General features: G+C 46.8%; 1 protein-coding gene across 1 annotated transcript in view; it reads right to left on the bottom strand.

Moving 5' to 3' along the window:
* Window positions 1–182: 182 nt before the first annotated feature.
* Window positions 183–18,628, bottom strand: part of LOC141073532 (sterile alpha motif domain-containing protein 9-like) — a 41,346-nt gene continuing 22,900 nt past the window's right edge. Inside the window, exon 4 of the mRNA XM_073560796.1 lies at window positions 183–11,004. Coding sequence (XP_073416897.1) covers window positions 6,305–11,004 — 4,700 coding nt within the window. The 3' untranslated portion in view covers window positions 183–6,304. The remainder of the gene's footprint in view (window positions 11,005–18,628) is intronic.

Here is an 18,628-nt window from a genome sequence, read left to right as displayed (position 1 = left end):
CCAATTATGGTCGCCATGAAGTGGTGGGATGGCTTTCCCATTTTTTTAAATTAAAAAACACCTTAACCAAGTACTGTATGTTATTTAAATGCACTATGCTATTTATTTACTGCAGGGGATTCAATCGTTCTGTTTCTGTGAGGATCTGAGGGTGCAGGGTGGAATAATCACCGAGGCAGGTCACCGATGCAACTATTTTTATTCCATACGTCCATGGTTGTACAACAAATCCAGGTAGATGGCCGACATGCAATGTCCTCAGTCCACAAGATCCCCTTCCCGGGGCCGATAGTCCCACTACCCCTGTACCAGGCGATACTGTCTCCCAACTTCTGGTTGGCCACATATTTCGTATCTCCCACCAGTATAGTCTGTAGTCACAGTCCAGGCTGCTCCAGGCGACAGATATCACAACAGATGTCCATGTATCCAGGAGAAAGAATCCTTAAGAAAGTTTGTGAAATCCAGATGACAGATCCCTCAACAGTAGCAGGAGGCTCCAGCCCAGCCGATCTCCAAAACTCCATAGACCATCCATCCATCCCAGCTTGGATCCTCTCCCTTCGAAATCACTCCAACAATTGCTTGATTCAACCGTGTGCCTTTTTCTCCCTCCCCCTTAACCCCTTTACCCCCCAAGGGTGGTTTGCACGTTAATGCCCGGGCCAATTTTTACAATTCTGACCACTGTCCCTTTATGAGATAATAACTCTGGCGCTTCCATGGATCCCGGTGATTCTGACATTGTTTTCTCGTGACATATTGGACTTCATGTTAGTGGTAAAATTTCTTTCCTATAACTTGCGTTTAGTTGTGAAAAAAATGGAAATTTGGCGAAAATTTTGAAAATTTCGCAATTTTCCAACTTTGAATTTTTATGCCCTTAAATCACAGAGATACGGCACACAAGATACTTGCTAAGTAACATTTCCCACATGTTTACTTTACATCAGCACAATTTTGGAACCAACATTTTTTTTTGTTAGGAAGTTATAAGGGTTAAAAGTTGACCAGCGATTTCTCATTTTTACACCATTTTATTTTTACGGACAGCATCACATTTGAAGCCACTTTGAGGGGTCTATATGATAGAAAATACCCAAAAGTGACACTATTCTAAAAACTGCACCCCTCAAGGTGCTCAAAACTACATTCAAGAAGTTTATTAACCCTTCAGGTGCGTCACAGGAATTTTTTGAATGTTTACAAAAAATTACTTCAGGTTCAATTTTTTTTTATTTTACCAAGGGTAACAGGAGAAATTGGACTGCAAAAGTTATTGTGCAATTTGTCCTGAGTACGCTGATACCCGATATGTGGGGGGGAACCACTGTTTGGGCGCATGGCAGAGCCCAGAAGGGAAGGAGCGCCATTTGACTTTTTCAACGCAGAATTGGCTTGACGCCATATCGCGTTTGGAGAGCCCCTGATGTGCCTAAACAGTGGAAACCCCCCCAACAAGTGACCCCATAATGGAAACTAGACCCCCCAAGAAACTTATCTAGATATGTGGTGAGAACTTTGAACCCCCATGGGCTTCACATAAGTTTATAACGTACAGCCGTAAAATTGAAAAATCATTTTTTCCACAAAAATTATCTTTTCACCCCCAATTTTTATTTTCCCAAGGGTAACATGACCCCAAAAGCTATTGTGCAATTTGACCTGAGTACGGTAATACCCAATACTTGGGGGTAAACCACTGTTTGGGCGTATGGCAGAACTCGGAAGGGAAGGAGCGCCGTTTGACGCAAAATTGGCTGGAATTGAGATCGGGCGCCATATCGCGTTTAAAACATCGTTCAGCTTTACATCCAGAAAAAGTGGGAGGATTTTCTTCTCGCCTGTCATTCATGTACAATTGTTTTTTTTTTACAGCTGCTATCAATCATATTACATATCCGTATCATTCAGGGGTGGCGAGTTCTCCTCAATGGAAGTTTTCACACTGGGTCTGGACAGACATCTGTCTGGGATGATTTAGTGACTCCTGCATTGAGCAGGGGGTTGGACCAGATGGCCCAGGAGGTCTCTTCCAACTCTTACATTCTATCTGCGGCTCTGTACATCATCCGATTTTTATTTTTTTTTTACACACCCATAGACTTGAATCGGTGAGTCTTGTCTGACGTATGGAGGAAACACGTCCACGCTGTGAATTTCTTCACGCCCTGATTCAGTAAAAATTGCTCATCTGCACTGCCCCATGGAATGACATTGCTCCAAGTGCTGTCCGTTTATTGAGCCCGCACTGTAAAGCCTTGTCATCTCCTAGCCGCAGCAGTCTCTGTACACCACGCTCTCCCACAGAGGTTATACCCTGATATAATGTATATGTCCATCATGGCGAGGATGGTGCGGCATGATGAATACGTACAAGTCATGCTGGGCTCATTTATGGCCACTGCACTGTGCTGATACAGACACCGGGGCTGTGATCAGGCCTGCGAGAGACCTCCGATCACTCACAGTATACCCTCTTACATGGCGTGGTTAGGCAGAGAGAGGGGCTCCAACAACGTGATCATGTGCTGTTATGGCCTCTTCTTCCACAAGTCGTTATTTTTTTATTTTTCTGCCCACATCGCTGTATCGTAGTTTGACTATTGTGTGATGAGTCAGTAATAACTATCGTGATAAATGGCGGCTGCATGAAATAATGAAAGAAAAGTAATTGCGCCCTAGTTTTCTGTGCTTTGTATTTATGGTGTCCATCATGTGGTGACAATGACCCGGAGATGTGATTCTTCTGGTCACAATGGTGACGACCAACTTATTTTCTTATTTACGCAGTGAAACCCCCCCCCACCCCCACAAAATGTAATTAGCGTCAGCATGGTCTGTGATGTTAATTGTCCATTGGTGGAGCCATGTGCGGACTTGTCGTCTTACTGATCCCCCGTGCTTCCATCACTTTCCACTGCATGTTGGAGGGAGGAGAATGACACGGCAAAGTTCTGCTGCCTGATACTTGTTTTCCTGTTGCTGTTTTCTGGACCAGTTAAAGGGAATCTGACCCCATTTTTGGCCTATAAGCTGTGGCCACCGCCATCAGGGCTTGTCTACCGCATTCTGTAATGCTTTCTGTAATGCTGTAGATAAGCCCCGATGTAACCTGAAAGAGAAGAAAAACACGTTATATTATACTCACCGGGGGGCGGTCTGGTGCGATGGGTGTCACGGTCCGGGTCCGGTGCCTCCCACCTTCTAGTGATGACGGCCTCCTCCTTGCTTCCGCCACTGGAATTACAGAATGCTGTAGATAATCCCTGATGGCGGTGGCCGCAGCTCATAGGGGAAAAATGAGGTGCCAAATTCCCTTTAAGTAACTTCACATTCTGATAGATAGGACTTTACGGACAAGGTTAATCTAAATAACGAGTCAGATCCCACATTTTAGGGACAGTGACATTATGAGGCCCACCCTTGCACACAAACCCCTGTGGGGTTTGTATAGGATGGCAACTTTCAGGAAAACGGTCTTTGTTGTCCATAGCGACCAGCGCTCAGATTCATGTTAGAGCTCAGCTTCCATGTTACCTCAGCGACCAATCAGAGCTCAGCTTCCACATTACCTCAGCGACCAATCAGAGCTCAGCTTCCACATTACCTCAGCGACCAATCAGAGCTCAGCTTCCACATTACCTCAGCGACCAATCAGAGCTCAGCTTCCACATTACCTCAGCGACCAATCAGAGCTCAGCTTCCATATTACCTCAGTGACCAATCAGAGCTCAGCTTCCATGTTACCTCAGCGACCAATCAGAGCTCAGCTTCCACATTACCTCAGTGACCAATCAGAGCTCAGCTTTAACATACCTCCCAACTTTTGAAGAACAGAAAGAGGAACCCATAATGCTGTGTGCTCAGTGCGCTGCACCAAACTTTGGCCTCGCCATAATCCAGGAGGAGTTGTCAGAGGGACGCTGGTAGTGAGGGAAATTCAGTAGACGCCTTAGACTGCAGGGTGTAGACCCAAATCCGGGACTGACCGCTGTATCCGGGACAGTTGGGACTAGAGATGAGCAGGTGGATTCATGGCTCTCTGGTCCAGCGTGCGTGGGACCTGGGGATTATTTTTTGTGCCGTCATTCACAGTCGGAGCCTCCAGAACGTTCTCCTCTTTATGTAGCGTCACTATACGACACCCGGCTTATTTGTGTCTGTAAGGCCGTGTTCACACATTGCAGAAATATGTTTTTTTTGTTTTCTGCAGGATCCGCACCATCTCCAATAACGATCTTCTCCCCCTTATTTGATGCGTTTCTGGTGCAGAGGTGAAGCCGCGGTTTTATTGCGCTTTTTAGAGGACAGAAAAGCTTTGATTCTGCTCCTAAAGTGAAATTTGGCTCCATCAAAATGGTGTCGGAGGCAGTGCTTGTACAGTAGCAATTATCGGAAGGCGCCATTTTGAGGAAGATAATTTTTTTTTACGCCCCACGATAGTATAGGAATAAAGCCTAAATGCATATAGCCTTTGTAGCCAAGTAAAATGCTACAGAAGGATCAGTGACCTATAATAAGCCCAGAGGAGTGAATATAGAGCACCACATAGAGCCCTACCCACAGGCCGCCCCAAAGCACCAGAATCTCAGTACCCGAAAACTGCAGATAAAGATTAAACAACCACCATATATTATTATATGTATTTATCTATTATAAATACTCCGGTGCAAACAAGAACAAAAGAAAAAAAAATTTAAAGGGATGAAAGATATAGGCAAAATAAAGAGTGGGAATGGGAAAGGAAAAATATGGTTTACTAGCTGAAGAGCCCGGCGCTGCCCAGGCATAGTAACTAACTACGGTAAGTTATAACAAATTATAATGATTTTATATATATACTGTATATATATTTATATATATATATACTAGCTGAAGATCCCGGCGCTGCCCGGGCATAGTAACTAACTGTGGTTAGTTATAGAAAATTATAATTATCCTCCATCCCATAGTCCCGTGCCCATATACCCATAATACATATCCTCCATCCCATAGTCCTGTGCCCATATACCCATCACACATCCTCCATCCCATAGTCCCGTGCCCATATACCCATCATACATATCCTCCATCCCATAGTCCTGTGCCCATATACCCATCACACATCCTCCATCCCATAGTCCCGTGCCCATATACCCATCATACACATCCTCCATCCCATAGTCCCGTGCCCATATACCCATCATACATATCCTCCTTCCCATAGTCCCGTGCCCATATACCCATCACACATCCTCCATTCCATAGTCCCGTGCCCATATACCCATCATACACATCCTCCATCCCATAGTCCAGTGCCCATATACCCATCACACATCCTTCATCCCATAGTCCCGTGCCCATATACATATCCGCCATCCCATAGTCCCGTGCCCATATACATATCCGCCATCCCATAGTCCCGTGCCCATATACATATCCGCCATCCCATAGTCCAGTGCCCATATACATATACTCCATCCCATAGTCCCGTGCCCATATAACCATCATACATACATCGCCTGTCTTCCTCCCTCCAGAAACCTCTGTCTTCCTCCTCCTCCCCTCCAGACACCTCTGTCCTCCTCCCTCCAGACACCTCTATCCTCCTCCTTCTCCCTCCAGACGCCTGTCTTCCTTCCTCCAGAAACCTCTGTCTTCCTCCTCCCTCCAAACACCTCTATCCTCCTCCTCCCTCCAGACGCCTGTCTTCCTCCTCCTCCCTCCAGACACCTCTGTCCTTCTCCCTCCAGACTCCTGTCCTTCTCCTCCTCCCTCCAGACACCTCTGTTCTCCTCCCAGTGCCAGTCTCGATCAAGTATGCGCTCGAGAGATGCGCCAAATTCACTACGCATATGTTTCTTATTGAGCTTGGTGCACCCCTCATCCGCCAGGCATCACTGGCTAGAGTACATTTTTGTCCTGATTTGGCCAATTTTAGTGGCATAAATTATAATGAGTTTGATGGGCCACACTTGACCACAACCTCAACTACAAGTGGAGCAAAAATATTGAGACATTTGAAACCGTTTTAGACCAGAATTTTGGCCCAATCTGTTTGATGAATTGTCCTCACATTTCTGTTTTGATCAGAAGACTTTATTCCAGTCTGAACAAGGAGATTCTTTACTGCAGCTCCACTTTTATTACAAGTATATAATGTAATTGGTTATACACAGGGGTATCACCGCCATAGGGACGGTCATTCACAGAGATAGAGGGGAAAACATCCACCCTAATAGAGGATGAGGAGGAGGAGTACATTCTGATCTGGTAAGGAGATATCCAATCCTCCATAACCACGTGACATTGTGGCCCCAGCTCAGGATTTGGTGTCAGTTTGCACCTGTATGTTATAAGCTACAAAGCCAATGAATGTGAACCCCAGAAAGAAGGTGACGTTCTCATTGCCATGCGGCACTGATGAGTGATTCAATGGCAGGATCTCAATTTTACTCTTCTTGCAGTGTCCTTCTGCATACAGTCTTCCATTCTCGGTCCAGCCAGGGACATTTGTCAGCAGGCGATGCACACGATCAAACTTCCACAGGTCATCATTGTCCCACTTCATGCGCTTTTCATTCAGTGGACCAGCGATGTACTTCTCAATGGAGCTCCGATGAATGATCTTATTGAGGCCATATCCCTTACCCAGAAAGAAGAGCACATTGGTTCTTTTCTTCCTTACTGGGACATTTTTGATTCTTCTATCATGCAATTCTCGTGCCATCTGCAGAGCATTGACCAATATATTGTCTTTATTGGCGTCTGGTTTATCGTCGACTTTGTCATCTGGCCAGTAGAGCAGGAAGGTGAGGAGGTAGGCGCTGGGCTGGAAGGTCTTCCTAGTGTGTAGAAACTTCTTACCGAGTTCGCGGAGCTCTTGCAATGATAACAATTTTGGAGATCCAGGACACACACATCCAAGCGCTATTTGAGAGATGATGTAATTGGCCAGATCAGTGTCATCAAGCCCCTGACAGGTGATGTCCTCTGGGTACAGCGCGATTATATTCTCCAGTTTTTCACTGGATCGTTTTGCATTAGAATCAGACAGTATGGACAGAATCGTGGCCACGCTTCCTCCTCCCAGCCTATAAATGCTCATCTTGCGGACCAGCTGACTATTAACATCGACTTCTGTGTTCTTCAGCAAAAACTCAGAGCTGAAGAACTTAGCGAAAACCTCTGTCTTCCTTAGCAGCCACTTTCTAGGATTGTGGACGTGTTCTTCTGTCTTGCTCAGCTTTACTCCATCTTCAATTTTCTCTGACTGGAAGTAACCCACATCATCCGCTATCCACTCCAACGCATTGTAGATATTTTGGTAAAGTCCCTTTAGACGACTGTGATATTCAAACCATGGCTTCTCAATTTCCTCCGGTATATAATCTGTCAAAAGGTATTTCAGAAGTTCCATGTTCTCCTTCCCTCTGTTCTTGGAAAACACGAGCTGTGATGAAAGCATCTGTAATAATCGGCAGCCAACATCAACTTCTCCGAAAAACGCAGAGTCATTCATGCTGTCCCTCTCAGTTTTTGCTGCATTTTCTGCTGCTCTGAAACACTCCATGGATTTAAGACTGCGTTCTATCAATTTGATGACATCATCTGGAGTCAGGTCATTTTTCTTCCGGTCCAGTAGCAAATTGAACCACCGCTTGTACACTTGACCTTCTGTATGTAGTATGAAGGAATTACCTGGCAGTTGACACCTGGCTGTCTCTGCCCACCTTTTAGCCTCCTCGAACTTCTCATGCATGTAATGCAAGCGGGCCAGCTGCTGAGCAAAGAAGGCATCCTTGTCAAATTGCTCGTATGCCGCTTTCAGGAGCTCGATTGCCTTCTCAGGATTGTGTTCCACTTCACATACATGTTCAATCATGGGCGAGAAGAAAGTATCCACGCTGTCACCTCGGCTCTTTCGGTAGCGCATTAAAAATAAGTCTCTAATAAACTTTATAAAGTCATCTCGGCCAAATCTGTGTTGAAGTAAAACTTTCTCATCAAGGAGATCATTGACAACGTCACTCTGAGGACGGATTTTTGACAGTTGGTTCAACACTTCCTTAGCGATCAGAGGATGTATGATGTGGATGGAGCTGATACAGGAATTCTTCTCCCTTAGCTCAATGAACAGGAGCCGCGCCTGCTCACTTCTAAAGAGGTAGCTCTTAAAATTACATTGTCGTATTGTATTATGCTGATCTTTGGTCATGACTCCAAGGCCAAGAAAAGCCTCACAGTGTGAAACAGAAATGTAGGAATTCTGGACATAGCAATTGAGTAGCGCAACATATCTCAGGAGCCGAGTGATGTCAGACGAGTGATCAATTCCTCGCAGAACGTTCTGCACAAAATCTTTCACATATTGTTCATCAAACTCACGGCTCATAAGGACAAAGGTGATTATGAACTCTTCTTTGGGAAATTCTTTCTCTAGCTCTGTCGCTTTTGTAGAGAACTCCTGCTTTTCCTTCTGGCTGAGCTTATGAGTGATGACAACCGTGTCAGATGCAGATGCTTTAAAAAAGTCTTCTGGGACATTTGATCGCTTGCAGCTAATGAGAATGAAACAAGGCTTGGAATAAACAATTTTTTTTACCGTCATGGCTTCCATCAACTCGTGCCTCAGGTCATCCAGGTAGTCTTCTTCACAGTCCTCCACCAGCAGCAGGACAGGCAAGCATAAGTTGGGGTCGTTCTCTTCATACTCCCTGAGCTTCACAGCGTGCTGACTAACTATGGAAACAAGGCAAGATGACCTGACAATAGCACATCTTAAAACATTCCTGTTCTTCCACATGACCTGCCGTGCGACTGTACTCCCGCCACTCCCGGGATGGTGGAAAATTTTTATCCTTGCGACTGGCAGCCGGACAGTTCCTTCATACTGAATCCCGTGTAGAATACTCTGGACTTTGGTACATGCATCACGCTCAATAAAATCTCCACACATTTTCTGTTCTGCGAGCCAGAGATGTTTCCAGCTGATTTTGCCTCCTCGATAGAACATCCCTTCCAGATCTTTCACCTCCTTCTTGGCAAGAAGATGAAGATTTTTATCACCGTATTCATTCACGCACAGGATTTCCAGTGAGTGCATTTTCTCTTCATCGGGCGTGTTAAGAACACACACACCTTTGGATGACACTGGCAGATTTCTATAAGAGTTCCCAATGGGGAACTTGCTCTGGACTGTAGCGTTGATGTGACTCAACTGTACCCCAACAATGCTCCTCTGCTCCAGTGTCTCCACGTTACATGATACCTGGGCAAGGCTGGCCCATTCCTTGTAATATTCCTTGTTTTCAGCAATACAAATGATATCTTCCATTCCACTCATCAGGGCATAGAAGCTGTGGAAAATTTCCACAATGGGCTTCTCCACTGGTGACATCAGTAAAAACACCACAACATAGGTTCCTCTTGGGAAAAGCTCTTCACAAATTAATGACAGTGCCTTCAGCAGGTGCTTTTTCTTATTCTTGATCCAGGTATTTTCATCACAGGGCTCGTCACCTCCTCGGAAATTACTTCGGCCATTACAGAATATCCAGCTGGTTTGATCGAAAAGTCCAAGAGACTTTCTCAGTTCACTTAGGCTCATCTTACTGTCACTGGCATAATCTGTCAGGGAATGGATGTTGGCAGCATGGTGTTTCTTGTATGTGGAGCACAGTCCAGACTCATCAGAGTTGGCATCAAAGTCAAATACACAGAAAATCTTTAGGCGCATGAGGAAGTTGAGACTTTCCAGGGAAGTCGGTTCCCACTTGTTGGTAACCAGTATATACCAGATGGTGTCATCCATGTATTCTTTACCTCCAGTAAGGAGGTCTATTTTCTTGGTGATATTTTCCAGGGTTGTCGTGTCACACAGTGGTATAGTTTCTGCCTTTTCTCTTCTTGCATCCACTTCCTGCAGCCCTTGGATAAACTGCACCATATCATCCTCAGGGACTGGCACAGATTTTGCACCAATTCTGCGGTAATAGATTTTCTTCTCAAGGCTTACTTTGTTGTTCTTTTCAATGAACTTTGGTAAACTTGCTTGGAAAACTCGTCCTTTCACAGAACCTGAGTCAGGCACCACATCCACCTCGACGACAAAGCGCTGATCTTTACAATCTTTATCTACAACCGCAATGAATTTGGGGGTGCGAATACACGCCCTGGCTGCTTCATGTTCTCCTTTATTAAGACACCTCTCAATATAATCCAGTGCATCAACATACATGTCTTGCTCCTTCACCATGATTCCCATTATCTGCCCATGTGTGCAGCGTTTGTCTTCTTCATGATCCATCACTCCGAAATGTATTGTTCCATTAGTCCTCACGTTCATACAAGCACAAGCAAATCTGATCACCTCTGAGGCAAATTTTGCCTGAAGTCTTTGGCGGTCCAGCTTAGAAGCAGTAATTAGTGACTTGTACTCGTGACACGGTGTGATCAGGTCTTCTACTCCAGATTCTGGAGGAAGGACTTGGCCCTTCACATATTTAAAGTTTCCAACTTCTTTATTGAATGGGCGAAAATTAGCAGGAGACACAGAGGATGAGAGCTGAGGCTGGGGAGTACTGTCGTCCGGAGCGATGTGCTTTTGAGTTTTCTTTGAGCTTTGCGTCTCATCTTTGGGAAGTTTCTGTGGAGAGCTCACAAGATCTGACTTTACAGGGGTCTGGACTTCCTCTGGTTGAGAATAGACCACACATGAGTATCCTGATGCTCCCATTTCCTGTGGAATTTCTAGATACTTTTTGTCCTCGTCAGATCTTTGTGGTGTTTTTTGCTCCCCTTCCTTGGTGAGCAACTCATCCCTCTTTTTTATCAGCAGTTTTATGGGACCATGTTTCATTCCAGCACTTATTAAGAACTGCTCGTCTATTTCTTTGAGCACCGGTCCCGAGACTTCCTCCTCGTAGAGCTTCTCAACATACTTCTGGTTTATGGGTATGGACTGGAGCCAGTGCGAGACGTGCAGCTCGGTCCACTCACTCAGAGGCTTCGTCTTGTAATCTAAAGGAAGAAGAGAGAAACTGAGTGTATAGACTAAAGGACAATCATTCAGAAAAGGGTTACTGACCGGTACTTAAAGGGAACCTGTCATGCCCCCAAATACTATTAACCTACAGATATAGGTTTAATCTGCAGGTTAATGGCGTTCTAATACTGTCTGGCTGCCTTACTGAAAGCTCAGCTATCAGGTGAAAATGAACTTTTTTTTAAATCAGATAGTTTTTATTAAAAGTTTTAGAAATGACAGGCATGTACAACTTACAACATGTTGTCAAACATTCCCTTCCCCATAACACCCCCCCCCCTTGTCCGATGGCATATAGACTGGTACATAGCGAGTAAACCAAATTCCATCATACAACCATATCATATGAGAAATGATGATTAACTACCGACAGGAGACCACCCCCAGGGCCCACTCATTAATCTAGGAGATTCGAGGCAGCCAGGCCGGGAACCTTCAACCATCCCTCCCATATTTTCCCAAAAATATGCGGCACACCCCTCCTGAGGTACACAAACTTTTCCCTGTATAATATTTGATTTAATCTATTAATATATTCTTTTCTTGAGGGAGTTTTGGCAGAGATCCAGTGATAAGCTATCAGCTTTCGGGCCACAAATAGCATTCTGGCCACAGCAATTTTAAGGTATTGATCCCCTCCCACCTCATCAACATAGCCCAAAACACATATCGTGGGGTCCCTGGGAATATCCTGTCCCGTGACCAAATGTATAAGGCCAAGGACCACGATCCAAAATATTTGTAGGCAGGAGCATGTCCACATCATATGTAAAATGTCCGCATTATCCATCGTGCACCTGGGGCACCTCGAATCCCACCGTAACCCTCTACTGAACAACCATTCGGGAGACCTGTATGTCCTATAGAGGATATATAGCTGAGACAGGCGGCCAGGCTCACTAAGAGACAGCCTGGGAATCATCTGTAGAATCGAGTCCCACTGTTCCGCTGATATCATGCCCAGCTGTTGTTCCCACTTTGTCAGTGCACCAATAGGATGCCTTGACAGGACCTGTCCAAGTAAACCACCATACACCATCGAAATCAGTCCCCTGGTGGACCCCTGCATACCAAGCCTATGGATAATGACGTCGTGGTGTATGGTTAGGTCAGCTTTTTTGCTCTGCACCATATACGCGTGGCGCAGCTGCAAATATTGATAAAACATAGAACGTTGGAGGGGAAATTCCCGTCCCAATTGCTCAAAAGTCTTAAAAACCCCTCCCTCCACCAGCTGCGACACCCACCATATGCCAATCCGCCTCCAGTGAGCAAAGCCTCTGAGCGTTTTCATGCATGGCAAATGCTGATTGTCCCATATGGGGGAGTACCTTGTAAGACCGCGTATTCCTCTCAGCTGCCTCAGCTTGTCCCATACCCTAACCATCAGAAGTACCGTAGGGAATCTAAATGCAAGGGATCGAAATCTACCCGACTCCAGACTCGACACCAGTGATCCCCGCCCCACTAGGAATTGAAGGATCTTCTGACCTCCCACCAAATCCACCAACTCGCCCTCCATTCCTCCCGCTACATGCTGGCATTGGGAAGACAGAAAATAAAGCCATGGGTTGGGCAACGCAAGTCCCCCCTCTTCTTTAGGTTTTTGCAAGTGTTCAAGTTTAATTCTCGCACCTTGTTTTAGCCAGATGAGCTCTCTAAAAATCATATTAATTTTATGAAACCTGTTCTGGGGAAGCCAGACAGGGGAGTTATGAAGGACATATAGGAGTTGCGGCATAACTACCATCTTCAACAGATTCACTCTTCCCACAACAGAGAGGTGTAGCTTCGCCCAGGCCTTAACCTTCTGTTTGATCCTATCCAACAGCGGAACAAGATTGAGGCTCTCATAGTCTGTCAGCTTATTGGATATTCTTATGCCCAAATATTGGAGGGACGTTGCAACCGGCACACCTACTACACTGCAGGAGCTTGAGTCCAGTGGAAGGAGCGCTGACTTCTCCCAGTTAATAACCAGACCCGAGACCTCCCCAAACGCCCCAAGAAGTGTCATCGTGTTTTGTAATGATCTGTCCGCATTCGCTAAAAATAACAACAGGTCATCCGCATATAATGCTACCTTCTCCTCATGCTCCCCATACCGGAATCCCTCTATGCCAGCATCCGATCTTACCCTCGAGGCCAATGGTTCCACCGCAAGAGCAAACAGCAGCGGGGATAAAGGGCATCCCTGCCTTGTTCCTCTATGAAGTGAAAAAGGATCAGACAACTGACCATTGGCCCTCAACCGAGCGCTCGGCTCCGAGTACAAGAGCTTGACCCAGCCAATAAAGCCCGGGCCAAAGCCCATACAGTGAAGCGTCGCCCATAAATAGTCCCACTCCACACTATCAAATGCCATAGCGGCGTCTAGGGACAGAACCACCCTCTTCCCGGCATTATCAGCCCTCACCTGCATATTCAGATATAATCTCCTAATATTCATAGCCGTCGATTTGTTGGGCATAAACCCGGTCTGATCGGGGTGTATTAACACAGCTACTACCTTTGAGAGTCGAATGGCCAGGACCTTCGCCAAAAGTTTAATGTCTAGCGTCAACAGGGAGATGGGCCTATACGACACGTGCAGAGTTGGGTCCTTATCCTTTTTCAACAGCACGGCAATGACAGCTTCTCGCATAGATGGTGGGAGAACACCCCGTTCCAAACTATCATTAAACACCGTCAATAGAGCAGGGAGCAACACTGTTCTATACAGTTTGTACACCTCAGCTGGCAACCCATCTACCCCAGGTGCCTTACCATTGGACATGGTTCCCAGAGCCTCCTCCAACTCGTCCAGACTTAGTGGTCTATCTAGAGAGTGTCTGTCCTCAGGAGTCAGCCGTGGGAGATTGGCAGTCTCCAAAAAGGCAACAACATCCTCCGCCGGGGCCCTAGCATGTGAGGAATATAAGTCAGCATAAAAAGTCTCCAGAATTTTTAAAATCCCCGGTGCGTCAGTGAGTAGTCGCCCATTCACATCCTGAAGACCCGCTATAGTCGCAGACCCTCTCTGTGCCGATGTCACAACAGAAAGCAAATGCCCCACACTTTCCCCACTCTCAAAATATTGAGTAGACTGAAACAGCCGTTTTTGCGCCGCCGCCTCCAATGTCTGTTTGGTCACCTTTGACTGCGCCTCCCCCAACCGCTTCCGAGTGGCAGGTGTGCTCTGTGTTGCAAGGGCCCTTTCCGCATCCTCCAGTTCCCTGAGTAGTTGTGATTCTGCCCTGGAGGCGGTCTTTATTTTAGAAATCTCTCGTATGTACATTCCCCTTAAGTACGCCTTTAAGGCCTCCCAGACAATCCCACTAGAAGCCGAGCCTCTATTAAAACTAAGATATTCCTGCAACTCAGGGATAAAGCCATTATTCTTATCGATTAGCTGCAGCCAAAACGGGTTGAGGCGCCAGAGAGGTCTATCACTCCTCCCGTTCCCGCCCCCCCCAGCATGACTGAAACAGGCGAATGATCAGATACTGTTCGCGCCAGATATTTAACCTCTAAAGTTTTCCCCAGCATAAGATCATCACCCAGGGCCAGATCGATGCGAGACAGGGAGGAGTGAGTAGAGGAGAAGCACGAGAATTGACGGACACCAGGGTTACGGCATCTCCACAAGTCGGTCAAAGCTATCTCCTGCACGAGCACCGCAAATGGCGTAAGATTACCTCCCAACCTCAGAGGTTCATGGCTACCCCTGTCCCAGTGTGAATCCAGAATATTATTAAAATCTCCCACCACCATATGCGGAACCCCCTGGAAAATCTCTCAGAATGGTAAGAACTTTATAGATGACTGTACTGCTATATGGCGGAGGTATATATATAGATATCAACACCAGTGAGGTAGAAAAGATTGTACAAGATAGAAGAACAAATTGCCCCTCTGTGTCCACCTCCACCCGATGACACTTAAATTGAGTCCTGGAGTGAATCAATATACTAACCCCCCTAGAGTATTGGGAATGAGTAGAGTGAAAGCCCGCCTGTACCCATCTCTTATCCAGGATTCCCAGCGTCTCCTGTGTGAGATGCGTCTCCTGCAAACAAACAACCGCCGGCTTCTGGTCCGTTATGAAGGAGAATATGGCCTGTCGTTTTACCGGCGACTTTAACCCCCTGATATTCCAACTAAGTATCTTGAAATCAGCCATTATCATACCATAGCATATTGCCTGCCATCTTCCCCCCAACCGCACCACAGCCAATATTGAAATGTACAAATGTGCCAAAGGACATTTTGAACCTAGTCCTTCCCCCCTCCCCCCAAAGAACACCCTCCAACATTTCCTTGGGCTGAACCAAGGTGCAACAGGTAAGGGTGCTGTCGAACCCTTCCACCCCATTCAGCAGGCGCTTCAGTTCCTTTTCACTACCCGCACGTGACAGGATATAACCCCACAGCACTTTGCATTTTTCCTTATCCATATTCAAACCAAGGCCCCATAAGGACCACAGATTCTTAAAAAAACAGCATATAGGGGCGTGGCCTGGACATGGAGCCGGCAAGACACACTCTGTAGGAGCTCCTCAGTAACGGCTGCAAACACCACCACCCACCAGCTATCAAGAGCGAGCACCGGGGTCAGATGAGAGGGAAAGCGGGTCTCCGGTCGCAGACGCCTGCCAGAGGGACTCCCAGCCGTGGGGGGCAAGGTATTGTGCCATACCTGACTGAGGCCCAGCGTCCTCCCAGGCCTGTCATGGCGACCGGGACACGTGCTGCTGCGACCCGGCTGTCACAGCCTGAGCGTTCTCCTGCTTCCCCCGCCCGCTCTGCACGGCAACCCGATGAGAGGCTGCAGACTGACCCGGCATTGCAGGGTCCTGGATGGATGGCTCCTGGGGAAAACACCGGAGACCGGCCTGTGGTGACTGATGGGGGAGGGGTGAGCAGTGGGAATCTGGCTGCAGGGCGTGCTTCTCCCCCTGGGGCTTCACAGAGCAGAGGATCTCCTGCCTCTCTTCCTGGCTGCTCCAACTCACCAGCTACCCTGCGGTCGTCCCCTGCCCCACAGCACTCAATTACCCCAGCGGCTGGCTCAGGAGGGGCTATGGAGCAGAGCTTGCTTGCCCTCCCCTGCCATGGAGGGGAGAACACAGCTACTACCTTGCAACACTATGGGGAAGACCAAGGCTCAGAAATGTCAGCTTTAAGGCTTCAAATAAATGCTATGCCAACCAAAATGGATATGGAGGGATATATTGCCCGCCTGGAGGCTGTGTGTAAAACTGAAATTCGCTCCTTGAAGGAGGATATGTCATCACTGACTAACTCCGTGCGGGCCCTTGAATCGTCCACCCAGGATTTATACTCTCAGCAAAGCTCACAACAACAGCTTATAGATCAGCAGGCTCAACAGATCCATCTCTTGTTTGACATGATTGAAGATGCTGAAAACCGCAACAGGCGAAATAATGTGCGCATTCGTGGTTTGCCGGAGTCAGTCGGGCCTCAGGATTTGACCTCTACACTGCAGAGGATATTTAACTCCTTGTTGGAACGTCCCCTTGAAACACGCATTGAGATGGACAGAGCACACTGTGCACTGGGGCCTAGAAACCCGGACCCAGAGAGGCCAAGGGACATTATTTGCAGGGTACACTTCTTCCAGGTCAAGGAGAATATTATGAGAAAAGCAAGAGATAAAGGTACCCTGGATTTTAAAGGAACTCCCATACAACTTCTAGCGGATCTTTCCCGATCAACACTTGCAAAAAGGAGAGCCCTGAGACCCCTGCTGGAGGTTCTACGTAACAACAGTATTGCTTATTCCTGGGGCTATCCTTTTCAACTACAAGTCAGGAAAGGTCCCAACCTGATCATCTTGAGGTCTCCGGCTGACCTGCCAGATTTTCTTTCGGCTCTGGATCTCCCTGGGATAAAATTGCTAGACTGGCCGTATACTACACCTCTACCCCAGAGAATGGTCCGTCGTGGAGGTCCCTTCCCACCTGATCAACACCGTACTCAGCGACCAAGATCCCAGAAGTCGCCGAGATCCTCATCGGCGGAGACCTGAACTCTCGGGACTACTGGGTTATACATGTAGTTTGAAGGAGGAATGAGGGCTGTTATGGCCTACTCTGATGCCTAACCAATATTGCCCTTTGTCCGTTTTTTTTTTTTTTTTTCTCTCTCCCCCTCTCCTTTCCTCTCCCCCCTCCCCCCCCCCCACCCTTCTCCCCTGGGCATCACTAATTCTAATAATGTTGGGATTCTCTGCCTCCCCTCCCGGCATGCTCCAATGCTGGGTTGGGACGCCTGAATCCCCATGGGTATCTATGCTTCTCCTAAAAGCCTCACGAGTTGTGAGCCAGGAGACGGGAGTTTATCTCTCCTGCTGCATTTCTCACCTTGTTGCTGTGATTAATTTTATTGAACCTGAGCTGTTAGCTGTTATATATGTTACTTTCATTTTGGTCGGGTGACTGACCATCTGTGCTTTCCTTTTCTTCTACCCCTTTTCGGTATTAACTAGTTAGGTGGTGTAGCAGCCGTCCTTCAGGCGACATAGTTTTCAGTCACCTCCCACATTAGGGTGTGTTCCTAGAACACTAGTTGTGAGTATTTTCTCAGTTTAATTGCCTTCTGAGCTAGGACTCAGGAGGCTAAGTAAAGACAGGTCTTGATACTAGTCTTTATTATTCTGGTTTCTTTTTCCGTTCTACCACTTTCTCTGCTTTCTTTCCTTTAATCTCAGTTTCTTTCTTCTCCTCCCCATCTCCCTACTCTTCTCTCGGGTGCCCAGAAGATAGGGCTTCTAAGATGGCGAACCTCAACCTATGTTCGCTAAATGTTAGAGGATCTAATGTACCAGAGAAGAGATCCAGGATCCTCTATAACATGCATAAAAAAAGAATCCATATTCTACTGCTTCAGGAGACTCATTTTAAAACGGACCACACCCCCACATTTAAGCATAGGTATTATAATTCCTGGTTTCATGGTACCAATTCAGCTGCAAAATCCAAGGGAGTTAGCATCGCTCTACATAAATCTCTCCCAGCCCAGGTCTTAGCAGTTAAGTCCGACCCAGAGGGGCGATTTATTTTTATCAAACTTAAGATCTGTACCAAATTATTTACCATTGCCAATTTCTATCTCCCCAACCAGGACCCGGCCAGGACTTGCCAAAAGTACCTGAACACCCTCTCTGACTTCGCTGAAGGCTCCTTGATTCTTGGAGGAGATTTCAATCTTATCCTTGATCGAGCTGTTGACTCCTCCTCGGGTAGGTCCTCTGTTCCTGCAGTTAAACTGCGGGGTCTTAGGAGTAAATTACTGGACTTGAGGCTTATTGACATCTGGCGTACCCTACACCCTAAAACACGGGACTACACTTTCTATTCTCCTGTCCATGATATGTACAGTAGAATAGACCTTTTTTTCATTAGTCACCACCTACTCTCACATGACCCGGCCTGTACTATAGACCCTATGGTGTGGTCCGATCATGCTTCAGTGTCGCTTTCTTTCCTCTTGACAGACTTGCGCCCTGGGGAGTGGGTTTGGTCATTGAACCCACACTTATTAAAAGATCAGATATGTCAGTCAGCCATCAGGAAGACCATCACGGACTTCTTCGAA

Source organism: Dendrobates tinctorius, unplaced genomic scaffold (assembly GCF_039654945.1).
Source record: "Dendrobates tinctorius isolate UK_male_01 unplaced genomic scaffold, ASM3965494v1 ptg000305l, whole genome shotgun sequence".
Lineage (NCBI taxonomy): Eukaryota > Metazoa > Chordata > Amphibia > Anura > Dendrobatidae > Dendrobates > Dendrobates tinctorius.
The sequence above is the reverse complement of the archived record's forward strand: the minus strand, read 5'-3'. Positions and strand labels throughout refer to the sequence as shown.